The 24,015-nt window shown below is 48.7% G+C and overlaps 1 protein-coding gene across 1 annotated transcript in view; it reads left to right on the top strand.

Annotated features, from left to right (window-relative positions):
- The window catches only part of RTTN (rotatin), a 228,839-nt gene that overhangs the window by 94,129 nt on the left and 110,695 nt on the right, over positions 1–24,015 (top strand). Inside the window, exons 22-25 of the mRNA XM_040432294.1 lie at positions 3,683–3,800; positions 11,853–11,949; positions 15,785–15,844; positions 18,329–18,520. Coding sequence (XP_040288228.1) covers positions 3,683–3,800; positions 11,853–11,949; positions 15,785–15,844; positions 18,329–18,520 — 467 coding nt within the window. The remainder of the gene's footprint in view (positions 1–3,682; positions 3,801–11,852; positions 11,950–15,784; positions 15,845–18,328; positions 18,521–24,015) is intronic.

Genomic DNA, 24,015 nt, shown 5'->3' with positions numbered 1-24,015 from the left:
TGCTTGCACTCTCTCTGGATCCGCGGCCGGCCATATGCATGACCCCTCTTCTGTGGGCGGTGTACGCACTCTCACTGGATTCGCTGCCGGCCATGGGCATGCCTCCTTCGGTGGCATACACACTTTCTCACCGACTGCTCGCATTCTCCCTGGATGCGATGCTGGACATGTGCATGACCCCCCCCCCTTCCTTTTCTGGGCGGCATACTACACTCTCACCAGATACGTTGCTGGCCTTGAGCATGGCCTCTAACATGGGTGGAACGCTTGCGCTTCCATTGGATACGGTGCTGGCCTTGTGCGTGACCACCCCTCATTCCATGGGTGGAATTTTGCACGCTCACAAGATTCAAGGCTGTCCTTGTATGTGCTGTACTGGACTTGCACATGTTCCCCTTCATTGGCGGAGTAGTTACACTCTCACGAAATTTCGGGTTGGGTGAATTGTTGCACACTCACTTAATGCTAAGATAGCCCTGTGCATGCCCCCCTTTTTCACTAGGTGGACCTCCTGCGTTCCTGCTGGATACTGTGTGGCCATGTGCATGGCGCCTTTCTGGGCGAAGTATGGTATGCCCTACTTCTCTGACGTAGGTACGGCCTTGGGCATCACCCCCTTTTTGGGGCAGGCCTTTGCATTCTTGCCCACTGCAGTTTGCCAGGTACATTTCCCCCCTTTTTCGGGGCGGTCAGTTTGCGTTCCATCGCATACCATACTAGTCTTGTGCATAACTCCTTTCAGTTTGCACTCCCGTAGATACTGTGGCACTCTGTGGCTGGCCCTCTTCGCTGAGTGATATTTTTGCAGTGAGCGGACGTTCTTGTGCGTTGTTTCCTTCTCGTCCCGTAGGTGGGTTGGCCTTCTCACTGCTTACGGGGCTACTCGTACGTATGCCTCCTTTCCTCCTGCGACATACTTTTTCTCTTGGGATACGATGATTGCCGCAAGCCTTGCACTATTCTCTAAGGAGATCATTCTGTCCATCTGTGTAAGCCTAAGGTGTTGTCCAATAAACAACAAATGAATACCTTATATTTAAGTAGACGGGCTCTACTGTTCGCTACTGCACAGAGCTGGGTGGTACTCATTCATTTCGTTGGCCCATTTGTCCTTCCGCGGCATTGTTTCCCTGTGCTAGTGGTCGCATGGTCGAGAGCGCTGTCTGCAGCGCCCTTCGCATTTTATGTTGGCTCTGGCGGGACTACGGTCCCCTCGCCTAATACCATTTCCTCCTCTTCGGGTGCAGTGTGGTATGATTCTTTCCGGATTGGCGCCCTCGGTGCTTCAGTCTGATCTGCTACCAGGTTCGGGCCGCTCTTCTTGGGAAGGTCACCCAACTTCTCTTGGGTGCTCGCTTATACAGGTCTGGGGGACCTCCACCTTGGGTTCTTCAGGGTATTCGCCTTCTGCGAGGCGGTGAACCGGGCGTCTCTGTGTAGCGGTGTTCTGCTTTTGAGCTGTCCTATGGCCTCTCTGTTGCCCACTCCCCCTTTCGGTTGGAGGGTGTTATACCGGCCTCTGTCTCGCCTGCCTTTTCTCGCCGGCTCTGTTTGGCTCCCACTCGGTACAGATCATTCCGATGTGGCGTCTGTTCCGGCCACGCTTCAGAGGCTGTTCCTTCACTGCCCTTCCCTCTGGGGAGAGCATGGTTGTTCATGTGGATGGTTCTGGTGTTCCTTTTGAGTCTCCCTTGTCCACACTGGCTGTACTAGCTGTGTGCCTAGTTACCGGGTCTACCGTTTTCTGTCCTCCCGCTGGGTGCAGATTGCGTTTTTTCCATTTTAGGCAATGTTTCTGCTTTGGATTCACCTTCTCGGTAACTTGGGAGGACTACCATTTGGTCAGGATTGTCTTTTAAATCTCCCACACCGGAACTGTAGTCCGTCTTCCTGTGGTGGCTACATTGGCTTCGGCTTTAGCCTGTCTTGTCCTGGCGGTTGCTGGGCGGACCCTTCGGTTCCTGTCCGTTTGTCCTTCTGCTTCCCCACTCTGGGGGGATACGGGACAACCTTGCTCGGGGGCCGACGGGACCAGTTCTACCGACTGTTCTACCCGTGTTACGGGTCTGCGCCTGATCATTGGGTTTTCACCCGCTTGCCCAGGCGACTCTAGTGGGCTCGCTAGTGTTCGCTTCTAGCCGAGTTTTTCGTCCAGGATCTGTGGTAGGACTTAGGGCTTTACCTGGGATTCTGTGGGAAGCTGGGCGTTCCCCCACTCTGCCTTTCTCCATGGTTCTGTCTTTCTCCAGTCCGGCCTGGACCTGGGGCTGGGACTCTGTTGCTTGAAGTATCAAGTGTCATTCCTGTCCTTCCTCTTTCAGCGTTCCCAGGCCCTCTGGGCCTGTCAGGAACTTCTTCCATGGAGCGGCTCTTGGGTTCCTTTGTACTGTCCTCCGGTACCGTCCTGGGAACTACATACTAGGCTCTTGGCGCTCCAATTTTTCCTTGGAGCCGTTACAGAAGTTCCCTCTACTAACAGTTGGGTTTCTGTAGCCATCGTGTCTCTGATGGGTGCCTGAGTGGCGGCCCTTCTTGTTCCGAGCCTTCTGTCTTCCCCCAGGACAGGGCTGTTCTCCATTCCGTCTCTTCCTTCCTTCTGAAGGTGGTGTTTGTCTTTCATTTCATTGAGGCAGTCGTCCTCCCCTTCCCACCCCAGGGAACGGACACTTCACCGATTTGGACGTTGTTTGGGCCTTGCAGTTTTTACTTGGAGATCTCCGACTCTTGTCGACATTCGGTCTCTTGTGTTTCCAGGAGGTCCGCGCAAAGGGTTGACGGCCTCCAGGGTGGCTTTCCTCCGCTTTCTCAGAGTGGCTCTTGTTGTGGTTGCCGCACCAAGGGCAGGGTTCTGCTTTTGGTGTCACCATTCATTTGGCCAGAGTTGTCGGTTTTTTCCTGGGCCGGAGGCATTAGGCTTCGGCCATGCATTTGTGCAAGGCGGTCACTGGTCTTCCTTGCACACCTTACCGAGTTCTACAGGGTGCATACTCGGGCTTCGGCGTATGCTGTTTTGGGCCGCCTGGTCTGCAGGCGGCGGGTTTTTTGATGCCTTCGGGTGCTTCGCCTTGGTGCTGTGGTCCCTCCCCCTTTGGACTGCTTTTGAACGTCCCAAGGTCTTCTGTGTCCCCCAAGGAAACTGGGCGAGAAAACGAGATTTTTGTATAACTTACCAGTAAAATCTCTTTCTCGCTCTTTCCTTGGGGGACACAGCACCCACCCATTCTTTGTTCTTCTCTGACTGTTTCCGAGTTTGTTTTACCCTTTGGGTAGTTGGCTTGTTGGTTCCAATTTTTGGACTTTGCCTTTTCTCACTACTTGGACACGCAACTGGCAGTCTCTCTCTCCAGGCTGAGGGTATAGCTGTGGAGGAGGGGCTTAACAGTCTTCACTTAGTGTCACGCCTCCTAGGGAGATGAGCTATACCCAAGGTCTTCTGTGTCCCCCAAGGAAAGAGCGAGAAAGAGATTTTACTGGTAAGTTATACAAAAATCTCGTTTTTGCACTATTTTTTATGATTTGTTATATAGCACAGCGCTGTACATTATGTGCATGCACTTTATTGGTTGACAGTAAAAATTTGTCTCGCGCTACCTTCATAGCTTTATTCTCATACGCTTTTGAGACTTATTGTATTTGCTTATGTTCCTAATTAATAGAGGTTTCTCTGTCTTAACATCTGCAGGATTTTGAGGGGATGGTTTTGCCGTGTCTGTCATTACTACGAAAGGTGGTGTATGCTGATCCCGTGTTGCGCTTGTCCCTGGCGCAGGATGCAGAGTTCATCTTAATTTTAACTAGAGGTAAAATTTCTGTAGCAGTTAGAGGTTGGCACCTTTTTGTTTTTTTTGGTGAACCTCCTCCTGGGCAAAGCTGCAAAGGAAGCATACTTACTCCTCCCTGACGCTGGGTCCTGGCTCCTTTACTTCCCGGCCTTGGCTGTCTCGCCAGGGTCCGCTTTGACATCGCTGTAGCTAATTGCTGGTCACAGTGGTTACCTGCTCCCCTTGCATCATGTTAATTTATAACGTGATACAAAGGAGGGCAGATCACCGTTGCAGGCAGCGATTGGCTTCAGTGGTGTCAAAGCGGATGTTGACAGGGGGGAACGCAAGCAAGACACCCGAGGGCAGGGAGTTAAGGAGTTTGGACACAGCAGCAGGGACCAGGTAAGTATGCTTCTCTTTGCAGGTCTGCCAAGAAGGAGGGGGTTGCCAGAAACCCTAGAAAAGGTGGCCAACCCCTTTAAGAGTATCTCAGTCTCCAATTTGCGACCCTCTGGTCGTTTCACAGGTTGGAGACCACTCCTGTATAGAAAACTTCTAATGCAGAGTGAATTATAGAGGAAAGCCTCTTCTTTTGGCCTCTTTTTCACACGGGCGTCCCGGATTTGCTCCGGATGCGTCGCATGTGCATTGCGGGAAACCCGCTCGAGTGTGCACACAATTAGTCAGTTTTGATTGCGTTGCTCAGTTTTTCTATCACGCGGGTGCAATGCGTTTTGCACACGCGTGATAAAAAACTGAATGTAGTACCCAGACCCGAACCCGGACTTCTTCATTGAAGTTTGGGTTAGGTGTTCTTTAGATTTTATTATTTTCCCTTATAACATGGTTATAAGGAAAAATATTAGCATTCTTAATACAGAATGCTTACTAAAATGTCGATTGAGGGGTTAAATTTTTTCTTTATAAATTAACTCACCTCATCCACTTGATCGCGCAGCCTTCATTGTCTTCTTTTTTCTTCTTTCAGGACCTGCAAAAGGACCTTTGATGACGTAATCGTGCTCACCTCGTGGTGACGTCAGCGCAGGTCCTGTTGAATGAAGATAGAAGGATCTTCTATCTTCATTCAGCAGGACCTGCGCTGACCTCACCACGTGCTGAGCGCGATTACATCATCAAAGGTCCTTTTGCAGGTCCTGAAAGAAGAAGAAAGAAGACGATGCCGACTGTGCGATCAAGCGGATGCGGTGTTATTTTTTATTTTTTTTAACCCCTCAATAGACATTTTAGTAAGAATGCTATTATTTTCCATTATAACCATGTTATAAGGGAAAATAATTCAGTGGATTTACTTCAATGGGGTCCGGGGTTGCTCATCCCTATAATCTCCATGCGTGAAAATCGCACTGCATCCGCACTTGCTTGCGGATGCCTGCGATTTTCACGCAGTCCCATTCATTTCTATGGGGCCTGCGTTGCGTAAAAAAACACAGAATATAGAATATGCTGCAATTTTCACGCAACGCACAAGTGATGCGTGAAAATCACCGCTCATCTGCACAGCCCCATTGAAGTGAATGGGTTCGTATTCATTGCAGGTGCAATGCGTTCACCTCACGCATTGCACCCGCGCGGAAAACTCGCCCGTGTGAAAGGGGCCTTAGGGTAGGCGCACATGCTGAAGATTTGCAGATTTCGGGCCACTGATCTGCGGCAAAATACAGCACTTGTAGTGGAAATTTTCAGTGCACCAAAATCCATGTGTAATTCTGCTGTGTGTGCACAGACTCTTTTCCACAATATTAATTTATGCCGGAACTGGATAAGAATGTTTTTGGGCTTGTTTATATGTGTAAAGCAGATTTCTCGCTCATATCATTGGGGGACACAGGACCGTGGGTATAGCTTGCTGCTGCCACTAGGAGGCGACACTAGGCTGAAAGCTGTTAGCTCCTCCCCTGCAGGCTATACCCCCTCCAGCCTGGAGAGAGCATATCAGTAGGAGGCAGACCTCCCTGCTTTGCAGGGTGGCGTTTTTATTTTTTATTTTGATTTTATTATTTTTATCTTTAATTCACAGACTACTGGAAGGGGGCACAGGGTCGCCTGCGTCCCTGTATGCCCGGGAGGCTGGCCGGTGTATCTAAGTCACCGCCTTGCCTCCCCCAAGAAGGCAAAGTGGACCAGGGCAGCCTCGCTCCCCTGCTTCCCCCCAGCAAGAGGGCCACCCTCTCTTCAGCCCTTCTCTGCCCGGACCCCTGTCGCCTGGTGCCAGCGGTCATAGGGTGGCCCTGCTGGTGTTGCATCATAGGGTGAAGAACACAGATGAAGACAGGTAAGTAATCTGCTTCATCCCCCTAGCTGCAGGAGAACCTCCTCCATCTTCCACCCCACCCCGTCCGTCCGTCAGCCCGATCTCCGGCCTCACTGCTCTCGCCGCACGGCCGCTCTGCGGCATATCGGGTCTATTTATTAGAGGCGGCGGCATAGCACAAGGGCGCGCTTATGCGCCGGGGGGGAACGTATTGTAGATTGGGGCGCCGGGCATTACCTTTCAGCCGCAGCGGTTCCAGTACCGCTGCAGTCAGGGCCGGACATGGGGAACATAGGCATTCTGACCTCACTTCAGCGTTAGGCTGCCGTTCCCGGGCTGGAAGGGGGCGTGGCTTGCTGGGGCCGGACTGGAAGGGGGCGTGGCTTGCCGGGGCCAGGCTGGAAGGGGGCGTGGCTTATTCTCCCGCCCTGATTCAGCTTCCTGATTCTTCCTCGGCGCTGCGTGGGTAGGACACAGGACCTGGGACCTCCATACTGGTAGGCAATCGATACCCCCATCCAGCAGGAGATTTGACCATGTCTGACTCGGCCACTGACCCCCACCAGGCACCCTGTAGGACCACTTACTATGCCTGCTCCTCATGTTAGGAGAAATTCCCTCGTGGTCAGTCACTATCACTGTGCTCTGCATGTCAGAAACCTGCACAGAGCCATCCCCCTAGGGCACAACAGCCCACAGAAGCCCTGGAGCGGCCTGTCCAGGGGGAACCAGACTGGGCAAGGTCCCTGTCACGGGCAGTGGAAGACCTCTCAAAAATCTCCCATTCCACCCTTTCATTGCTGGGTCGTTTGGTAGAGAAATCACCACCGGCGCAACCCGCACAGTCGCATAGGGCACAAACCAGAGGCAGACTTCCTAGTAAGCGCCCCAGAGCAGGCACCCGTTCCTCCTCTGATGCCTCAGCATCCCCCCCTGCTCCTGGATCCCATTCACAGGCGTCCTCCCTTTTAGGCGACGCACTGTCAGAAGGAGAGCTTGGGGATTCGGATGCAGATATGGATCCAGAGCACTCTTCTCAGATTGCATCCATGGTGGATAGCCTGATATCGGCAATAAGGGACACCTTCCAGGTTCAGGAGGACCTTCTCTCCACTAGCCAACAAGGGGTGTCATTTCTGCGTACGAAGCAGAACCCCAAATCGTTATTACACGGCGATTTTTCTATTGTTGTCACGAAGGCTTGGGACCAGCCAGGTTTGCGTTTAATTATTCCGAAACGCCTAGACCTACTCTACCCTTTTCCACGCGAGTCCTTGGACAAATGGTCCTCCCCACCGAAGGTGGACCCACCGGTTGCTCGCTTGGCAAAATTCACTACCATCCCGGTGGCGGATGGCTCGTCCCTCCAGGATCCAGTGGACCGCCGCATAGAGTCACTCTCTAAGTCGATCTTTACGGCGAGCGGTTCGGCATTGCGGCCGATTTTCGCCTCTGCCTGGGTAGCCAAAGCAGTTTCGGAGTGGTCCCTCCGTTTGAACCAGGACATAGCGTCCGACCTCCCTCCCGCTGAACTTCAATCGTCAGCGCTCCAAATTTCTCAGGCAGGGAAATATCTCTGTGAAGCGGCTCTGGATGCTGGGACTATAATCGCCCGTTCCTCAGCTCTCGCCACTTCCATCCGCCGGGAGTTGTGGCTCAAGGCCTGGAAAGCCGATTCCTCATCTAAGCGCTCCCTGTTGAGGCTTCCGTTCTCGGGGTCTCGGCTATTTGGGTCCAAATTAGATGAGATTATTTCGGAGGCTACGGGTGGAAAAAGCACCCATCTGCCCCAACCCAGGGCAAAGCAGCCTTTTCAGTCCAGAACTTTATCTTCTCGCTTTCAGTCCTTTCACCGCTTTTCGGGCACCCGTTCAGCACCCACCTCAGCGGCGGGGCCGCCCAATCAGGATCGGCGGAAAGGACCGTCTTTTAAGCCCCAGCAGGCCTGGCGTCCGAGGCCTCAGCAGCCTCACACAGCCCTAGGTAAGCAGCCTTCAGCATGAAGGTTTGTCCCCACCCTCACAGGTGGGGGGGCGTCTTCTCCTGTTTCAGGAGATTTGGCACGCCCATATTCCGGACGCATGGGCGCTCGAGGTTGTCTCCTCGGGCTACAAAATAGAGTTCAGGTCTCTTCCCCCCAACCGCTTCTTCCTCTCCCAGCCCTCCAGGGATCCCATCCGGGCCGCGGCTCTTTTGCACGCAGTCCAGTCACTTCTCTCACGGGGGGTGATTTCCCATGTTCCCTTGGAGGAGCGGTTTACGGGTTTTTATTCCAACCTGTTTGTGGTCCCCAAAAAGGAGGGCGATGTGAGGCCAGTGCTGGACCTAAAACTGTTGAACTGTTATCTGCGGGTTCAAAGGTTCAGGATGGAGTCCCTCCGTTCCGTGGTTGCTTCACTGGTGAAAGGGGAGCACATGGTGTCCTTAGACATCCAGGATGCATATCTCCACATCCCCATCGCCACAGCCCACCAACGGTTCCTTCGATTTGCCATCCAGGCAGCTCATTACCAGTTTGCGGTCCAGAGGCATTACTCTTCTCCCGTATCTGGACGACATCTTAATCAAGGCACCTACAGCGGCTCAATGCGAAGAGAGTCTTCAGATTACGATGAGCACCCTCACTCGCTTCGGGTGGATAATCAACCTGAGGAAGTCATGCCTGTCTCCCACCACTCAGATAAGATTCTTGGGCATGACACTGGACTCCGAGGCTGCCGTGGTGCGTCTACCACTGGACAAGAGATCGGACATTCAGAGGATGGTGCGTCTGCTCATGCAGCGCCGCAGGGTGTCGATTCGCAGCTGCATGCGAGTACTGGGCCTGATGGTGGCCTCCTTCGAGGCGATTCCATTTGCCCAGTTCCACACCAGGGATTTTCAGAGGCTCATTTTGTCCTCCTGGGACAAGTCCCGGGATTCTCTGGACCTCAGGATCTCTCTGTCCCACCCAGTGCGCGCGGCTCTTGGCTGGTAGATGGTACCGGACCACCTGTCCTCGGGGAAGTCTTCCTCCCAGTGTCATGGACGGTGGTCACGACCGACGCCAGCCTCCGCGGCTGGGGAGGGGTCTTCGGTACCCGGACAGCCCAAGGCGTTTGGTCTCCGTCGGAGTCCAAACTACCTATCAATATACTGGAGCTCGGGCCATCTACCTCTCCCTCTGCCATTGGACCCCCTACTTGCAGGGCCGTCCAGTCAGGATACAGTCGGACAACGCCACAGCGGTTGCCTATGTCAACCACCAAGGGGGGACTCGCAGCGGGACGGTGATGAATGAGGCCGCAAGGATTCTGCAGTGGGCGGAAGCCCATGTTCCGGTGATCTCGGCTATATTCATCCCGGGTGTGGACAATTAGACAGCGGACTTCCTCAGCCGAACGACGGTGGACTCGGGGGAGTGGTCTCTCCATCCGGAGGTGTTCGAGGACCTTTGTCTCCAGTGGGGACGCCCGGAAGTGGATCTGATGGCGTCCAGGCTAAATCACAAACTCCCGTGCTTTCTGTCTCGCGCAAGAGATCCGATGGCGTACGACGTGGACGCCCTCGTGGCTCCGTGGGACAACTTTACGTTTCTGTACGTGTTCCCTCCGTTACCGCTCCTACCTCGGATCCTATGCAGAATCAGGATGGAGGGCATTCAGACGCTTCTGATCGCCCCAGACTGGCCTCGTCAAGCTTGGTACTCAGAGCTCATTCTTCTTCTGGGAGACGTGCCGTGGCCCCTTCCACTCAGGCCCGACCTGCTCTCACAGGGCCCAGTCTTCCACCAGGGTTTAAATACGCTACGTTTAACGGCGTGGCTATTGAAACCTTCCTGTTGAAGCAAAGAGGTTTCTCCGATGCGGTTGTTCGCACGATGATTAGGGCTAGGAAGCCCTCCTCCGCCAAGATCTATTATCGGACGTGGAAATCTTTCCTCAAATTCTGTGAGGACAGGGATCTTCCTCCCAGGCAGTTTTCCCTCCCTACGGTGCTGGCTTTCCTTCAGGCGGGTTTAGAGCTGGGACTAGCTCTGAGTTCGCTGAAAGGTCAGGTTTCTGCTCTTTCCATTTTTTTCCAGCGTACACTGGCGGTGTTGGGTCCGGTCAAGACTTTCATACAGGGAGTCGCTCACACCGCAGTCCCTTATCGGCCACCGTTGCATTCCTGGGACCTGAATCTGGTGCTGGTAGCGCTCCAGTCCGAGCCATTTGAACCTCTGCGATCAGTCATTTGAACCTCTGCTTTCATGGAAGGTTGCGTTTCTGGTTGCAATTACCTCCATCCGGCGGGTGTCGGAACTGGCGGCTCTCTCGTCCAAAGAGCCCTTCTTGGTGTTTCATCAAGACAAGGTAGTACTCCGGACAGTGCCGTCCTTCCTGCCGAAGGTGGTGTCTGCGTTTCATGTTAATGAGGACATTGTTCTGCCCTCTTTTTGCCCTGAGCCTTCTCATCCTAGGGAGGTGGCTCTCCACCGTCTGGATGTGGTACGGGCCTTGCGGATCTACCTGGCAGTGCTGGCCCCTTTTAGACGTACGGACTCCCTGTTCGTAATCTCGGAAGGTCCTCGTAAAGGTTTGGCAGCCTCGAAGGTGACGATTGCTCGGTGGATTAGATCGGCCATTGCAGAGGCCTACCGCTCTAAGGGCAAGGTTCCTCCTCCTGGTATCACGGCTCACTCTACCAGGGCGGTCGGGGCTTCTTGGGCTCACCTTCACCATGCTTCGGCGTCTCAATTGTGTAAGGCAGCGACTTGGTCCTCTTTACACACCTTCATGAAATTTTACCGAGTGCATTCTTTCGCCTCGGCGGATGCTGCTCTTGGCCGCAGAGTTTTGCAGGCCGCAGTGTAGTGTCTTACCGGAGGGAGTTGGTTTTGTTCTGGGCCAGTGGTTGTTTCCCGCCCCGGGGACTGCTTTAGGACGTCCCACGGTCCTGTGTCCCCCAATGATATGAGCGAGAAAACAAGATTTTTGTGAGCTCACCTGTAAAATCTCTTTCTCTCTTTATTCATTGGGGGACACAGCACCCACCCATTTTTTCTTTTATTATGAGGCCAGTGGGTCCGAGTTGCCGGTTGGGGCTGGTGTCCGTTTTTTTTTGTTGGGCAGTGGTCCTTACTGGTTCTGTTTTTGTTTCGGTACTGTTTCTCCTACTGCTGAAGCACAAACTGATATGCTCCCTCCAGGCTGGAGGGGGTATAGCCTGCAGGGGAGGAGCTAACAGCTTTCAGCCTAGTGTCGCCTCCTAGTGGCAGCAGCAAGCTATACCCACGGTCCTGTGTCCCCCAATGAATAAAGCGAGAAAGAGATTTTACAGGTGAGTTCACAAAAATCTCGTTTTTCTACCCATTTATTCATGCAAGTCTTCAAGAGAAAAGGTGTAGTTGACAGCTTTTTAGGCGACATTGGTCCATCAGACTAGCAAGTTGTAGGCTCTTTATGAGCTTGAATGCCCCTCCTTTACTGTATACATCAGATTTTTTATGTATTTATCTTTATGAATGATGTTGAATAGGATTTTCTGGGTGAAGTAAAACACTGGTAATTGGGGTCATCATGTTATAAAACTAAACTTGTTTATAAGTTTGTTTTATGGTCCCTCACTGTTCCTTTGTCACCATTTGGTTGCCCCTTAGTTTCTGCTCAGTATGATGACGTATGGTCAGTAGAAACAGTGGTTTGTCTGCGGTGACGTCCCCACAGCCATCTGTGATTGGCGGGCCAGCACATGTGACGTATTGTCATCAGGTTCTTCATTTAATTCCAGTCCCTTTGAGGAAACCCATGCCATGTAAATTGTAACACATCACATCTTTTATTCATTTTCAGTATCTCTACTGTCGCAAAATCACAGTGTTTTGTTGGGTGAAGCTGCAGCTGTGATGTGTCTTCTTCTGTTCGATGAAGTCTCACGGATGGACACTTGGTAAGATGGTCACATTTCAGAGCTCCATACCTCTGCTGTCTTGTGGTTGACACCCTTTGGGCCTCCATCAGAATAGTCTCAGAGGAAGTGTCCTTATTGCTGATAAGAAGCTTTTACTTTCTGAACTGATCTAGTTCCCCTGAACCACAAGGACGCTTTCTCTGACAGTTTTCTGATGCAGCACTGTGCCACAGCCTCTTTGATAAAAAGATCACACCAGAGGCTTGTGACCACCACAAATCGGAATATTACTTGCATTTCAATATGTTTCTTATTAGATTTTGTATTCAGCTGTTATATGCTCACTATATGTTGATATTTGTATTTATTGGTGTTTGGTGGCTCTGCTGCTTAGATACTGTTCAGTGTATCACTGCAGAATATAATGATGCAGGCCCTGTATTTGATTGTAAAACATAGTCATTTGGTCAAATAAGCACCATCCTAAATGACGCTCATATATAGGCACGATTTTGTAGAGTTATCTGTATGAACCATAATGGGTGAGCCTGTGAACAAAGGCTACCATACAGAGCACCAAAGTATAACTGTCATATTATTATTTTTTCCATATTTTGATAAAGGTGATTAGTATCACCTTAGTGGCTATCTTCAAATGTTATATTTACCCTTAAAATCATTCAATTTGTCCCCCATAGTGCCTATTCTCACCTTACCCTAAAACTGCGTTGCTAGGAGAGGTCCGTCTATCTGTTGGCTGCGCTGGAGGACGGGAGACGCACGAGTAGGCTGCCCTTCTACGTGCGTGCGCGCTCACGTCCCGCCCGAGATCCTATGGTATATTCTAACCCCCATGCGTTCCCATGGTGACGGGGACGCTTGCCTGGGGGTTAGAATATACCATCGGATCTGAGTTTTCACGATCTCGGTGAGATCGTGAAAACTCAAATCCGATGGTGTATTCTAACCTGGAGGCGTTCCCATGGTGATGGGGACGCACCTCTGACAGGGCGCTTCCATCCGCGGCACCCGAGGGGTTAATTGCGCAGAAGGCAGCTCTCTGTCAGAGGTCGGGTGCCTTCTACAATGTTTACATTGGTGGGCATTGCGCCCCCCCCTCCTCCTCAGTATTAATATGCTTAATTAAACTATACCATTATCACCCCTCGCTGCCTTTCCTTTACTTATAAAAAGTGTTTTTATCAATATGCACATTACCTTACTTTGTGCCCAACTGCCATCTCCTAGTGCCGCCCAGCTCGTTAGTATTCACTGCACTGGGCGGCTTTTTTTTTCTCCCGACGCAGTGAAATCCCGCGCATGCCCAGTACTATCTTGTACTGGAGCTGGAGGGTGACGAGGACCTTATCCGGCACAGGCAAGGAGCGACAAGATGAGGCTGATGCCAGGAAGATAGTACTGGGCATGTGTGGGATTTCACCGCGTCTGGAGAAAAAAAAAGACGCCCAGTGCAGTGAATACTAATGAGCTGGGCGGCACTAGGAGACAGCAGTTGGGGCGCGGCTGGGCATACAACTGAATGAGGGACAGCCCCTTGGGCACAAAGTAAGGTAATGTGCATATTGATAAAAACACTTTTTATAAGTAAAGGAAAGGCAGGAGGGGTGATAATTGTATAGTTTAATTAAGCATATTAAGACCAATAGAAGAATATATGTCACTTTATATGCTCTAACGGCCTGTCAGTGAGCAGGGGGGGCGCACTGCCCACCAATGTAAACATTGTGGAAGGCACCCGACCTCTGACAGGGAGCTGCCGTCGCGCAATTAACCCCTCGGGTGCCACGGATGGCAGCGCCCTGTCAGAGGTGCGTCCCCATCACCATGGGAACGCCTGGGTGTTAGAATATACCATCAGATCGGAGTGTATGTGATGGAAGGAGGAGGGGGGGCGTGTTTAAGTGGGGAGAGCTCCGATTGGTTGAGGTGCAGAAGCTCGTTCATGAGAGGAGCTGAATGCATTGTGGGTAGTGAGGGCAGGCTGGCTTAGTCTCAGGGTGAGGGCATCGGCGGCCATCTTAACAAGAGAGTGAGATGGTAGTTTTGGACAGACTGGTTGCTAAGGGCTGAATCTTATTAAATATGGGGTAAGTAAGTCTAATAGTTATTGATTCAGGAATATCCTGTTATTAGTAACTACATATCTGAAAATTGAAATTTTGGTCTAAATGTGACAGTTATCCTTTCACGGGTCTATTTACGACTTATTCCCAGGATAGGTCATCAGATCTGCAGGGGTGCGACACCCCGGCATCCCGCCGATCAGCTGTTAGAAGAGGTTTTGAACGCTGCAGTCTCTAGACATCACTGTACATCAGTCACATGGCCTAGTTGCAGGTCAGCCCCATTCAAGTCAATGGGGCTGAGCTGTAATACCAAGCACTGCCACTATCCGATGTACGGCGCTGTCCTTGGAAAGCTGCCTGGAGCCTACATCACTCGCCAGAGCTCCTTGAAACATCTGATAGGTGAGGATGCCGGGACTTAGACCCTCGCTGATGTGATGATGACCTGTCCAGGATAACTCCTTTTAAATGCTGTTGATATAGTTGAGGCCCCTTATTTTCTAGTCCAGTAACTTGATGGCAGAGCTTTCAGTATTTCACCACTTATTTTGTTGTAGTGGTTACTTAAAGAAGTTTTGGGGTCAACCCTTTCCGATAAAGTTCTCCAACCCCCCACCCCTAAATAGTTTCCAGGTTTTATTTTATATTTAATTCTTTTGCTTTTGGAATAAAGGGACAGATCTGTGAAAACGGTCTTGAACAAACCTGTCTTTGTTGTCCATAGCAAACCAATCACAGCACAGCTTTTATTTTTCAAGCGTGCAATAAGAAATAAAAATATATATATATTATTCTGAGATACTCTAATTAAGCTGTAGCCTTGATTTATGATTGCACAGTGTGAGCACCGATGCATGAATCCATTTACCATTGCTCGTTTGCACCTGCCTGATTACACAGGCCGATGGAAACTGAATGTGGGAGGAATGATTGCTGCTGCAGCCCATCCAGTTCCATTGATTATCGGCAACATGTCCCTGATTACACAGGCCGATAGAAACTGGATGTGGGAGGAATGATTGCTGCTGCAGCCCATTCAGTTCCATTGATTATCGGCAGCATGTCCCTGATTACACAGGCCGATGGAAACTGGATGTGGGAGGAATGATTGCTGCTGCAGCCCATTCAGTTCCATTGATTATCGGCAGCATGTCCCTGATTACACAGGCTGATGGAAACTGGATGTGGGAGGAATGATTGCTGCTGCAGCCCATTCAGTTCCATTGATTATCGGCAGCATGTCCCTGATTACACAGGCCGATGGAAACTGAATGTGGGAGGAATGATTGCTGCTGCAGCCCATCCAGTTCCATTGATTATCGGCAGCATGTCCCTGATTACACAGGCCGATGGAAACTGAATGTGGGACTAATGATTGCTGCTGCAGCCCATTCAGTTCCATTGATTATCGGCAGCATGTCCCTGATTACACAAAGAGGTGTGCTTCTGATAATTGGACATGAAAGATGCCCATCAGCTGACAAACACGAGTTTGCTTATTGATTGGCTGATCGATTTACACAGGCCAGTTAGAGGGAATGAGCGTTCCTATGAACTCTTGGTCCCGATAATTGGCCTGAAAATCGTGCATATATGGGTGCCTTCACACACTGCAGATTTTATTGTGGAAGGTTTTTTGGGATAGAAAATCTGTCCATTGACACAGGGATTTTCAGTCACAGAAAACATTCAACAACATGATCTGCCGCGTGTGAAGGCACCCTAATAGGGCCCTTACTTGTACAGTATAATCTACTAATGCTTAGAGCCTTGTATTGTATTCTTAGGTCAGAGGAAGTACCTACCTCTCCACCTCCATTCAGCTTGCCTGTAGCTGTAGTTAGACGGTAAGTGACCTGTGAACTTGTGTTGTGCGTTTGGAACTAGGGATGAGTGAACCGATTCTATTAAATAGTTTTGTCAATAACTGTTCTTCACCTGTGAAGGGGTTTCCCCGCGGGTGAAGAAGCGCACACCTGACGCTTAATTGACAGGGCTGGACAATCAGGTAGCGGGTGGACACTTCTTCATCTGCAGGGACAGCCCATCATGGGTGATGGACTCTTGCTGTTGAGACGAATAGATTTGTTAGAATTTATTCGCTCATCCCCTTTTGGAACATAACTATTTGCTATTTCCTATGGCTTAATATGGAGTGACATCTATGGGAAGATTTTTAGCTGATATTGAAATCTTTTCAATATTGTTTGATACTGAAGAGAAATTGGTTTAGTCACCCATGTCCACTTAGAAACAGCAAGTGCAGCATGTGAATGCCACAATGATACAGTAAGTCCGCCTCAAAGTCTGCGATTGATTCTCCTCCCACCCCACCTCAATAGTCCAAATGGTCATCTGCAGACTTTTACTCAAAGCAGTCCTCTGGTTAAAAAAAAAAAACTAACTTTAGAACGGTTACCCGATGCCCTCCTTTTCATCTGTTCAGCTGCAGATCCACCGATTCCCTTGTTCTTCTGCCAACCAAGATGGCCGCACACGGTTCTCAGACTACCTGATGCATACTGTGCATTTGGTAGTCTAAGACACTTCCCGCTCCCCTCAGATTGGCCAGCACTGCTCACATGATCAGCGTTGGACAAGCAGGAAGTGTCTCGGACAGTGTGTATCAGTTAGTTTGAGAATCGGTGCGGCCATCTTGGATAACAGAAGAGGAGCTGCAGCTGACTAGATGAAAAGGCGGTCATTATGGAAATGTTCTGTTCAGTCATCATTTTATTTTTATTTTTTTCTTGAAGTGGAAGGAACTCTTTAACTATAATGACATTGTATAACAGATGAAACCAAGCACCATCCAAAAACAATGGGACCAGAGTATGCCGAGTACTTACTCTCCTCCACCTGAAGGATTGTCTGCATTGAATATATTGAATCAATAGAATTTAATGGAGCGTTCCAGATTGATGATGAGCGCGGAGTACAGTTTCCTCTTGTATACAATGGAATTATTGTTGAGTGGCAGTCTGCAGACAATAATTTATTCGCTCATGTATCAGGCTGGCAAGTGCAAATGATTTTTATTCGGCTTGTATTTTTACACCGTATTGAAACCTAGGTGAGCAAACATGGGACCTTGACATCTAGGTAAAAGTTGACTAAAACTACTACTATTAGGTCTACTAAAATATAGTAACCTCTTAATTTAGACATATGTATACGTATATTCCCTTGTGCAATATCCCGCTCTTCTGTTCCAAAGCTTCTCAGCCCCCCCGACAGTAACTACTTTCTGGTTCCTCTCAACACATCAAATTAGACCGTTAAGACAATCATTGGCCACATTGTTGACTTGCCTCAGCTAGTGATTAGCTGAGTGGTCATTTGGAACCAGGAAGTAGACCATTGTAAGACACGAGAAGTGGTCTAATGAGTAAAGGTCCCTCTACATGGGACGATGTACAAGCAAATTATCAGGAAGGAAGTGTTCCTTCCCGACAATTTGCTGATTGCTAGCGGAGGAGACTCGTTACATGTGCCGATCTCCTCCAGAGTATGGGGAGGAGCGATGCTAATCGTTCTTCCACATACAGACTCCTTGTTTCCCGGCAGCAGATCATGTTTACACAGCACGATCTGCCACCGGGAAACGCGGATATTTGTGCTGCACTAACGATCCAATTACCTGATGAACGGGCATTTCTGATAATCAACGGTACGTTTACACCGCCACATCGTTGCTAACGAGCGGTACTATGAACCCTCGTTAGCGATGATCTTTTCAATTCTCGGCCCATGTAAAAGGGCCCTTAAGACTTTTTTATTACTGTATTTAAATTTTTTATATTTTTTTAACTTAAAAATGATCAGCTGGACAACCCCTTTTAACAACAAAGGCTCCTCATGTTGTTTCACTGTTAAACCTGGTCTTGTGCTCAATGGAGTCCATGATTATATAAAGGTGCTGTCTTGTAATAATTCCTGTTAGGGCTAAAAAAGAGGAAAAAAGGACACAAAAATTATACATTACATACTAATTTCTTTTTTTTTTTTTTTTTTAAATAAACCTTATGGAATAAATTAACCCCCACAACTGTAAAAACGGGTAGCAGAACTGCTAACCTCAGAGTGCCGTAAAAGATGAAAATGGCTCTGCTCCTCAAGGCCAAAATTATGTAAATCAACTCCATGACGTTCTCTTATCTGAGCAGTTCACTTTAGAAGCAATTATGCCAATACACTGGAGAATTTTATGTTCCTGCCCTTCCCTTGGAAACCTGTCAGCGGGCTACCATTTATGACAGTTGGGACCTAGTCTGGTATCCATTTTTCACTGCTCCAAGAACTTGTATAATTCCAATATGCATTTATTCTAGATTTCACCTTCCTGTCTCTGTGAGCACCCATCATGCAGTAAGTCCATACACAATGGCTTCCCCATTGTGCTCAGAGTGGATCACCATGAAGCCAGTATCGGATATGCTGCGGGTAGCATGGAACCTGCATTGGAACCAAGGAATAGATAACTTTTTGCAAAATCTTGAAAACGAACCGGTTGCAAATGAAAAGTAAGGCATTACATGCAGAAGTACATCTGTTTTATTTGTTTTAAGGGGTCTTTATTATGTACACAGCTTGGTACATTTTGTAGTGGTGTGCCTGGTATTGCAGCTCAGCTCAGTTCACTTGAATGGGACTGAGCAGCAGGGAGCGGCAGTACCAGGCACAGCCACTATAAAAAGTATGGCGCTTCAGTCAGATTGTTGGTTGAATCTCCTTCATCTAATATTGATGGACTCTTCTAAGGATAAAATATCAAATATCCCAGGAAACGCATTGAGGGACGTTAACTAAAGCATTTACTCCACTATTGCGGAAAAAGTTGCAGATTATGGCGCATACCATATTTGTGCAATAATTTACGGCTTGGGCTTCTCACCACTTCTTTTACCCATATGCCAGCTTTGATCTCCCTGCACTGGCATAAGAGGCAGGTGCCTCTTAATAAATTAGTCACATCTCTGCCTTGTTGTGCTCTAGATACTGAAGTCTATGCCAGCTACAGGCTGGCATAGACCACCTATAACTTATGCCACTTTCTCATGAAAGTTGCAGTAAATCTGGCGGGAGGCATGAAGCCCCTCCCTCATTTCTCTACACTTCGCCATAATTTGCTACATTTTTTTATTCTCCAATAGTGGTGTAATGCCCCTAATAAATGTCCCTCATTTACTTTCAAGTAAATGTCATTCGTCTCCCACATACAGTCATACAGTTGCAAGAAAAAGTATTTGAACCCTTTGAAATGATATGGATTTCTGCACAAATTGGTCATAAAATGTGATCTGATCTTCATCTAAGTCACAACAATAGACAATCACAGTCTGCTTAAACTAATAACACACAAATAATTAAATGTTACCATGTTTTTATTGAACACACCATGTAAACATTCACAGTGCAGGTGGAAAAAGTATGTGAACCCTTGGATTTAATAACTGGTTGAACCTCCTTTGGCAGCAATAACTTCAACCAAACGTTTCCTGTAGTTGCAGATCAGACGTGCACAACGGTCAGGAGAAATTCTTGACCATTCCTCTTTACAGAACTGTTTCAGTTCAGCAATATTCTTGGGATGTCTGGTGTGAATCGCTTTCTTGAGGTCATGCCACAGCATCTCAATCGGGTTGAGGTCAGGACTCTGACTGGGCCACTCCAGAAGGGGTATTTTCTTCTGTTTAAGCCATTCTGTTGTTGATTTATTTCTATGCTTTGGGTCGTTGTCCTGTTGCAACACCCATCTTCTGTTGAGCTTCAACTGGTGGACAGATGGCCTTAAGTTCTCCTGCAAAATGTCTTGATAAACTTGGGAATTCATTTTTCCTTCGATGATAGCAATCCGTCCAGGCCCTGACGCAGCAAAGCAGCCCCAAACCATGATGCCCCAACCACCATACTTCACAGTTGGGATGAGGTTTTGATGTTGGTGTGCTGTGCCTCTTTTTCTCCACACATAGTGTTGTGTGTTTCTTCCAAACAACTCAACTTTGGTTTCATCTGTCCACAGAATATTTTGCCAGTACTGCTGTGGAACATCCAGGTGCTCTTGTGCAAACTGTAAACGTGCAGCAATGTTTTTTTTGGACAGCAGTGGCTTCCTCTGTGGTATCCGCCCATGAAATCTATTCTTGTTTAGTGTTTTACGTATCGTAGATTCGCTAACAGGGATATTAGCATATGCCAGAGACTTTTGTAAGTCTTTAGCTGACACTCTAGGATTCTTCTTCACCTCATTGAGCAGTCTGCGCTGTGCTCTTGCAGTCATCTTTACAGGACGGCCACTCCTAGGAAGAGTAGCAGCAGTGCTGAACTTTCTCCATTTATAGACAATTTGTCTTACCGTGGACTGATGAACAGCAAGGCTTTTGGAGATACTTTTATAACCCTTTCCAGCTTTATGCAAGTCAACAATTCTTAATCGTAGGTCTTCTGAGAGCTCTTTTGTGCGAGGCATCATTCATATTAGGCAATGCTTCTTGTAAAAAGAAAACCCACAACTGGTGTGAGCTTTTTATAGGGCAGGGCAGCTGTAACCAACACCTCCAATCTCATCTCATTGATTGGACTCCAGTTGTCTGACACCTCACTCCAATTAGCTCTTCGAGATGTCACTAGTCTAGGGGTTCACATACTTTTTCCACCTGCACTGTGAATGTTTACATGGTGTGTTCAATAAAAACATGGTAACATTTAATTCTTTGTGTGTTATTAGTTTAAGTAGACTGTGATTGTCTATTGTTGTGACTTAGATGAAGATCAGATCACATTTTATGACCAATTTGTGCAGAAATCCATATCATTCCAAAGGGTTCACATACTTTTTCTTGCAACTGTATATTGATCCATATTCTTTCTTTCACTTTTGAATGCAGTAATCACGTAAATAAGCATGCATCACGGTATTGTAACTAGAGTTAGGCTAGTTTCACACTAGCGGCAGGGGACTCCAGCAGGCTGTTCCGGCGGGTGAACAGCCTGTCGGATCCGTCCTGCCGCTAGTTCACGTGTGTCCCCGGACTGCCCCTCCGTTCCCATTGACTATAATCGGGGTGAAGTTCCGACTGCAGCACACGCCGAGAGGCAGCCAGACTAAAAGTACTGTATGCAGTGCTTTTAGTCCAGCTGCCTCTCGGCGTGCGCTGCCGCCGGAACTCCACCCCCATTATAGTCAATGGGGACGGAGCGGCAGTCCGGGGACACACATGAACTAGCGGCAGGACAGATCCGTCAGGCTGTTCACCCGCCGGAGTCCCCTGCCGCTAGTGTGAAAGTACCATTAGCTAGATAGAAAACACGTGAATATTAGGAGCTCCAAAATACATAAGTGTAGGTAGCCATAGAACTGAAGAGAATTCTGTTCCTCCATCCAATGTTTAGTTAAATGTGCAGCTGAAATTCAGTTTAGTGCAAAAATGCAATTTTCCACGTGCCTGACAGGTTTTCGCCAGCAGCCTGAAATACGTGGTGGGCGGATGGCAAGTTATGCATAGACATTGCATTAGTGACTATTGTACTTTTGTGGCATTTTTGAGTATTCCGTTTTTTTTTTTATCTTGCAGCCTGCTCTTGGTTGGCATTCGCTGTAGGAGTTTTATTGTGAGGTTTTATTCCTAAGGGATTTCACCTGCAGTAATGAAAAATGTGACTTTCCTTTTCGACACAGAGCTGATTCTTTGCTTCTCTGCTCGCATTCATAGAGTGACATGATGAAGTTCTGTCTGTCTACAAACCACCACTAGGAGAAGTTCATAGTATAGGGCAGGGGTGTCAAACTCAAATTCATCGGGGGCCGCATCAGCAGTTTGGTCACCCTCAAAGGGCTGGAAAACTTACAGTTACTTGGCTTGGCCCTTGGGGATCTCGGACGCCACTTCCACACTTTGGCCGGGGGCTCGGCGGAACTGATGAGTTGTTTTATCCTAATGAGAAAGATTTCATAATAAGTATTTGGAGAAGGTGCAGAGGGATAGCAGAGCAGGGAGAGGCTGGTGCTGCTACTAGGGAGTCATACCATGGGGGAGTAATAAAGCCCACCATAATGCCCCCCCAGTAGTAATAATTCTCCTTATAATGTGACAGTGCAGAAAATACCCCCTTGTAATGCCCCCATTTGAGCTAATGTCCTCATAGTGCCCCCATAATGTGCCAGTATAAAATACCCCTTCTTAGTGTCCCCCGTAGATGACCCCATAGTACTCCTCTCCCCCCTTCCCCATACTACCCACCATGTGTCCCAGTATAAAATTGTACTGTACAGAGAGCCCATATAAAATACCCCTTCTTTGGCCTCAGTAGATGCCCCTATAGTGCCCCCAATCATGTGCCAGTATTAACAGCCCCCCCCCTGTGCCAGTAATAATAGCCCCCTATGCCAGTAATAGCAGCCCCCCTGTGCCAGTAATAGCAGCCCCCAGTAATAACAGCCCCCAGTAATAAGAGCCCCTCTGTGGCAGTAATAACAGCCCCCAGTAATAAGAGCCCCTCTGTGGCAGTAATAACAGCCCCCAGTAATAAGAGCCCCTCTGTGGCAGTAATAACAGCCCCCAGTAATAAGAGCCCCTCTGTGCCAGTAATAACAGCCCCCAGTAATAACAGCCCCTCTGTGCCAGTAATAACAGCCCCCAGTAATAAGAGCCCCTCTGTGTCAGTAATAACAGCCCCTCTGTGCCAGTAATAACAGCCCCTCTGTGCCAGTAATAACAGCCCCTCTGTGCCAGTAATAACAGCCCCCGCCAGTAATAACAGCCCCCCCTTTGCCAGTAATAACAGCCCCCAGTAATAAGAGCCCCTCTGTGTCAGTAATAACAGCCCCTCTGTGCCAGTAATAACAGCCCCTCTGTGCCAGTAATAACAGCCCCTCTGTGCCAGTAATAACAGCCCCTCTGTGCCAGTAATAACAGCCCCCTTTGCCAGTAATAACAAACAGCCCCCCCTTTGCCAGTAATAACAGCCCCCGCCAGTAAAAGTATTGTACATAATAATAATAAAAAAAAACAAAAAAACACATACTTACCTCCATGTCAGTGATGCGATGCAGGCCTCTTCTGGCCTGTGTCCCACGCTGTATGGCTCAGGCAGCGCGATTACGTCATCGCGCCGCCTGCGCCGGCCTCTGATAGGCTGCAGGCACTAGGCCGGCAGCCTATCGGAGGAAGGGAAAGGGACACGCCTCTCCCTCCCCTACCGCAGCACAGGCAGGCATCTGTATCGCTGTCCTGACATTTTGTTGTGGTGTCCCGTTTCTGCACTCACTCAGCCACTAATATAGGATTTAGGAGCACTGTTATGTGCCCCCACCTTAATTTGTTATTCATCGGCTGTGACTAACAGAGGTCCCTGGCAATGCAGGCAGGATGCCCTGATCCAAGATGGCGTAAGAGACATCAGAAGGCCAATGCGCAGCTGCGGTTTTACAGGCACATCGCCACCCGGAAGTACGGCATGTACGTCACTGTGACATGCGCAGTCACACCACAGGCACGCCGCACCGCATGTATCATGACAGCCATGTATGTTTTGCATCCTCCTTCACCCTCCGTCTGCCGGACCTACGTAGTAAGCACTTAAGCACTTTATCAGCGTACACAGCTGACATCACTTACTGTATGATTGGTAATTATGAAGTTCTCTTATGTATTTGCATAATTCACTGTATGCTATATGTATTTTTTAATTATTCACTCACTATATGATCATGCACTGTTTTTTAATCATGTGATCTATTGTAATCCTATATGCACTGTATTTTATATTTGATTATCTCAATTATTATGTATTGAGCACACCTGTATTGCACAATGATTGTATTCACTTACTGGCATATATACTCTGTGTTTTGTCTGTACACACCGCTTGAGAAAGGCTCACACATTGAGCCGAAACGTCGCCTGTCCCATATGGGTAATTAAAGTTTTTTCTTCTTTTACTTTCTGGAGTGCTGCCCTTTTTTGCAATTTTATCTATTTGGATTGGCTTTATCCACACTGGGCCAGCTGCACCCATA

This window comes from Bufo bufo, chromosome 5, assembly GCF_905171765.1.
Source record: "Bufo bufo chromosome 5, aBufBuf1.1, whole genome shotgun sequence".
NCBI lineage: Eukaryota > Metazoa > Chordata > Amphibia > Anura > Bufonidae > Bufo > Bufo bufo.
The sequence above is the reverse complement of the archived record's forward strand: the minus strand, read 5'-3'. Positions and strand labels throughout refer to the sequence as shown.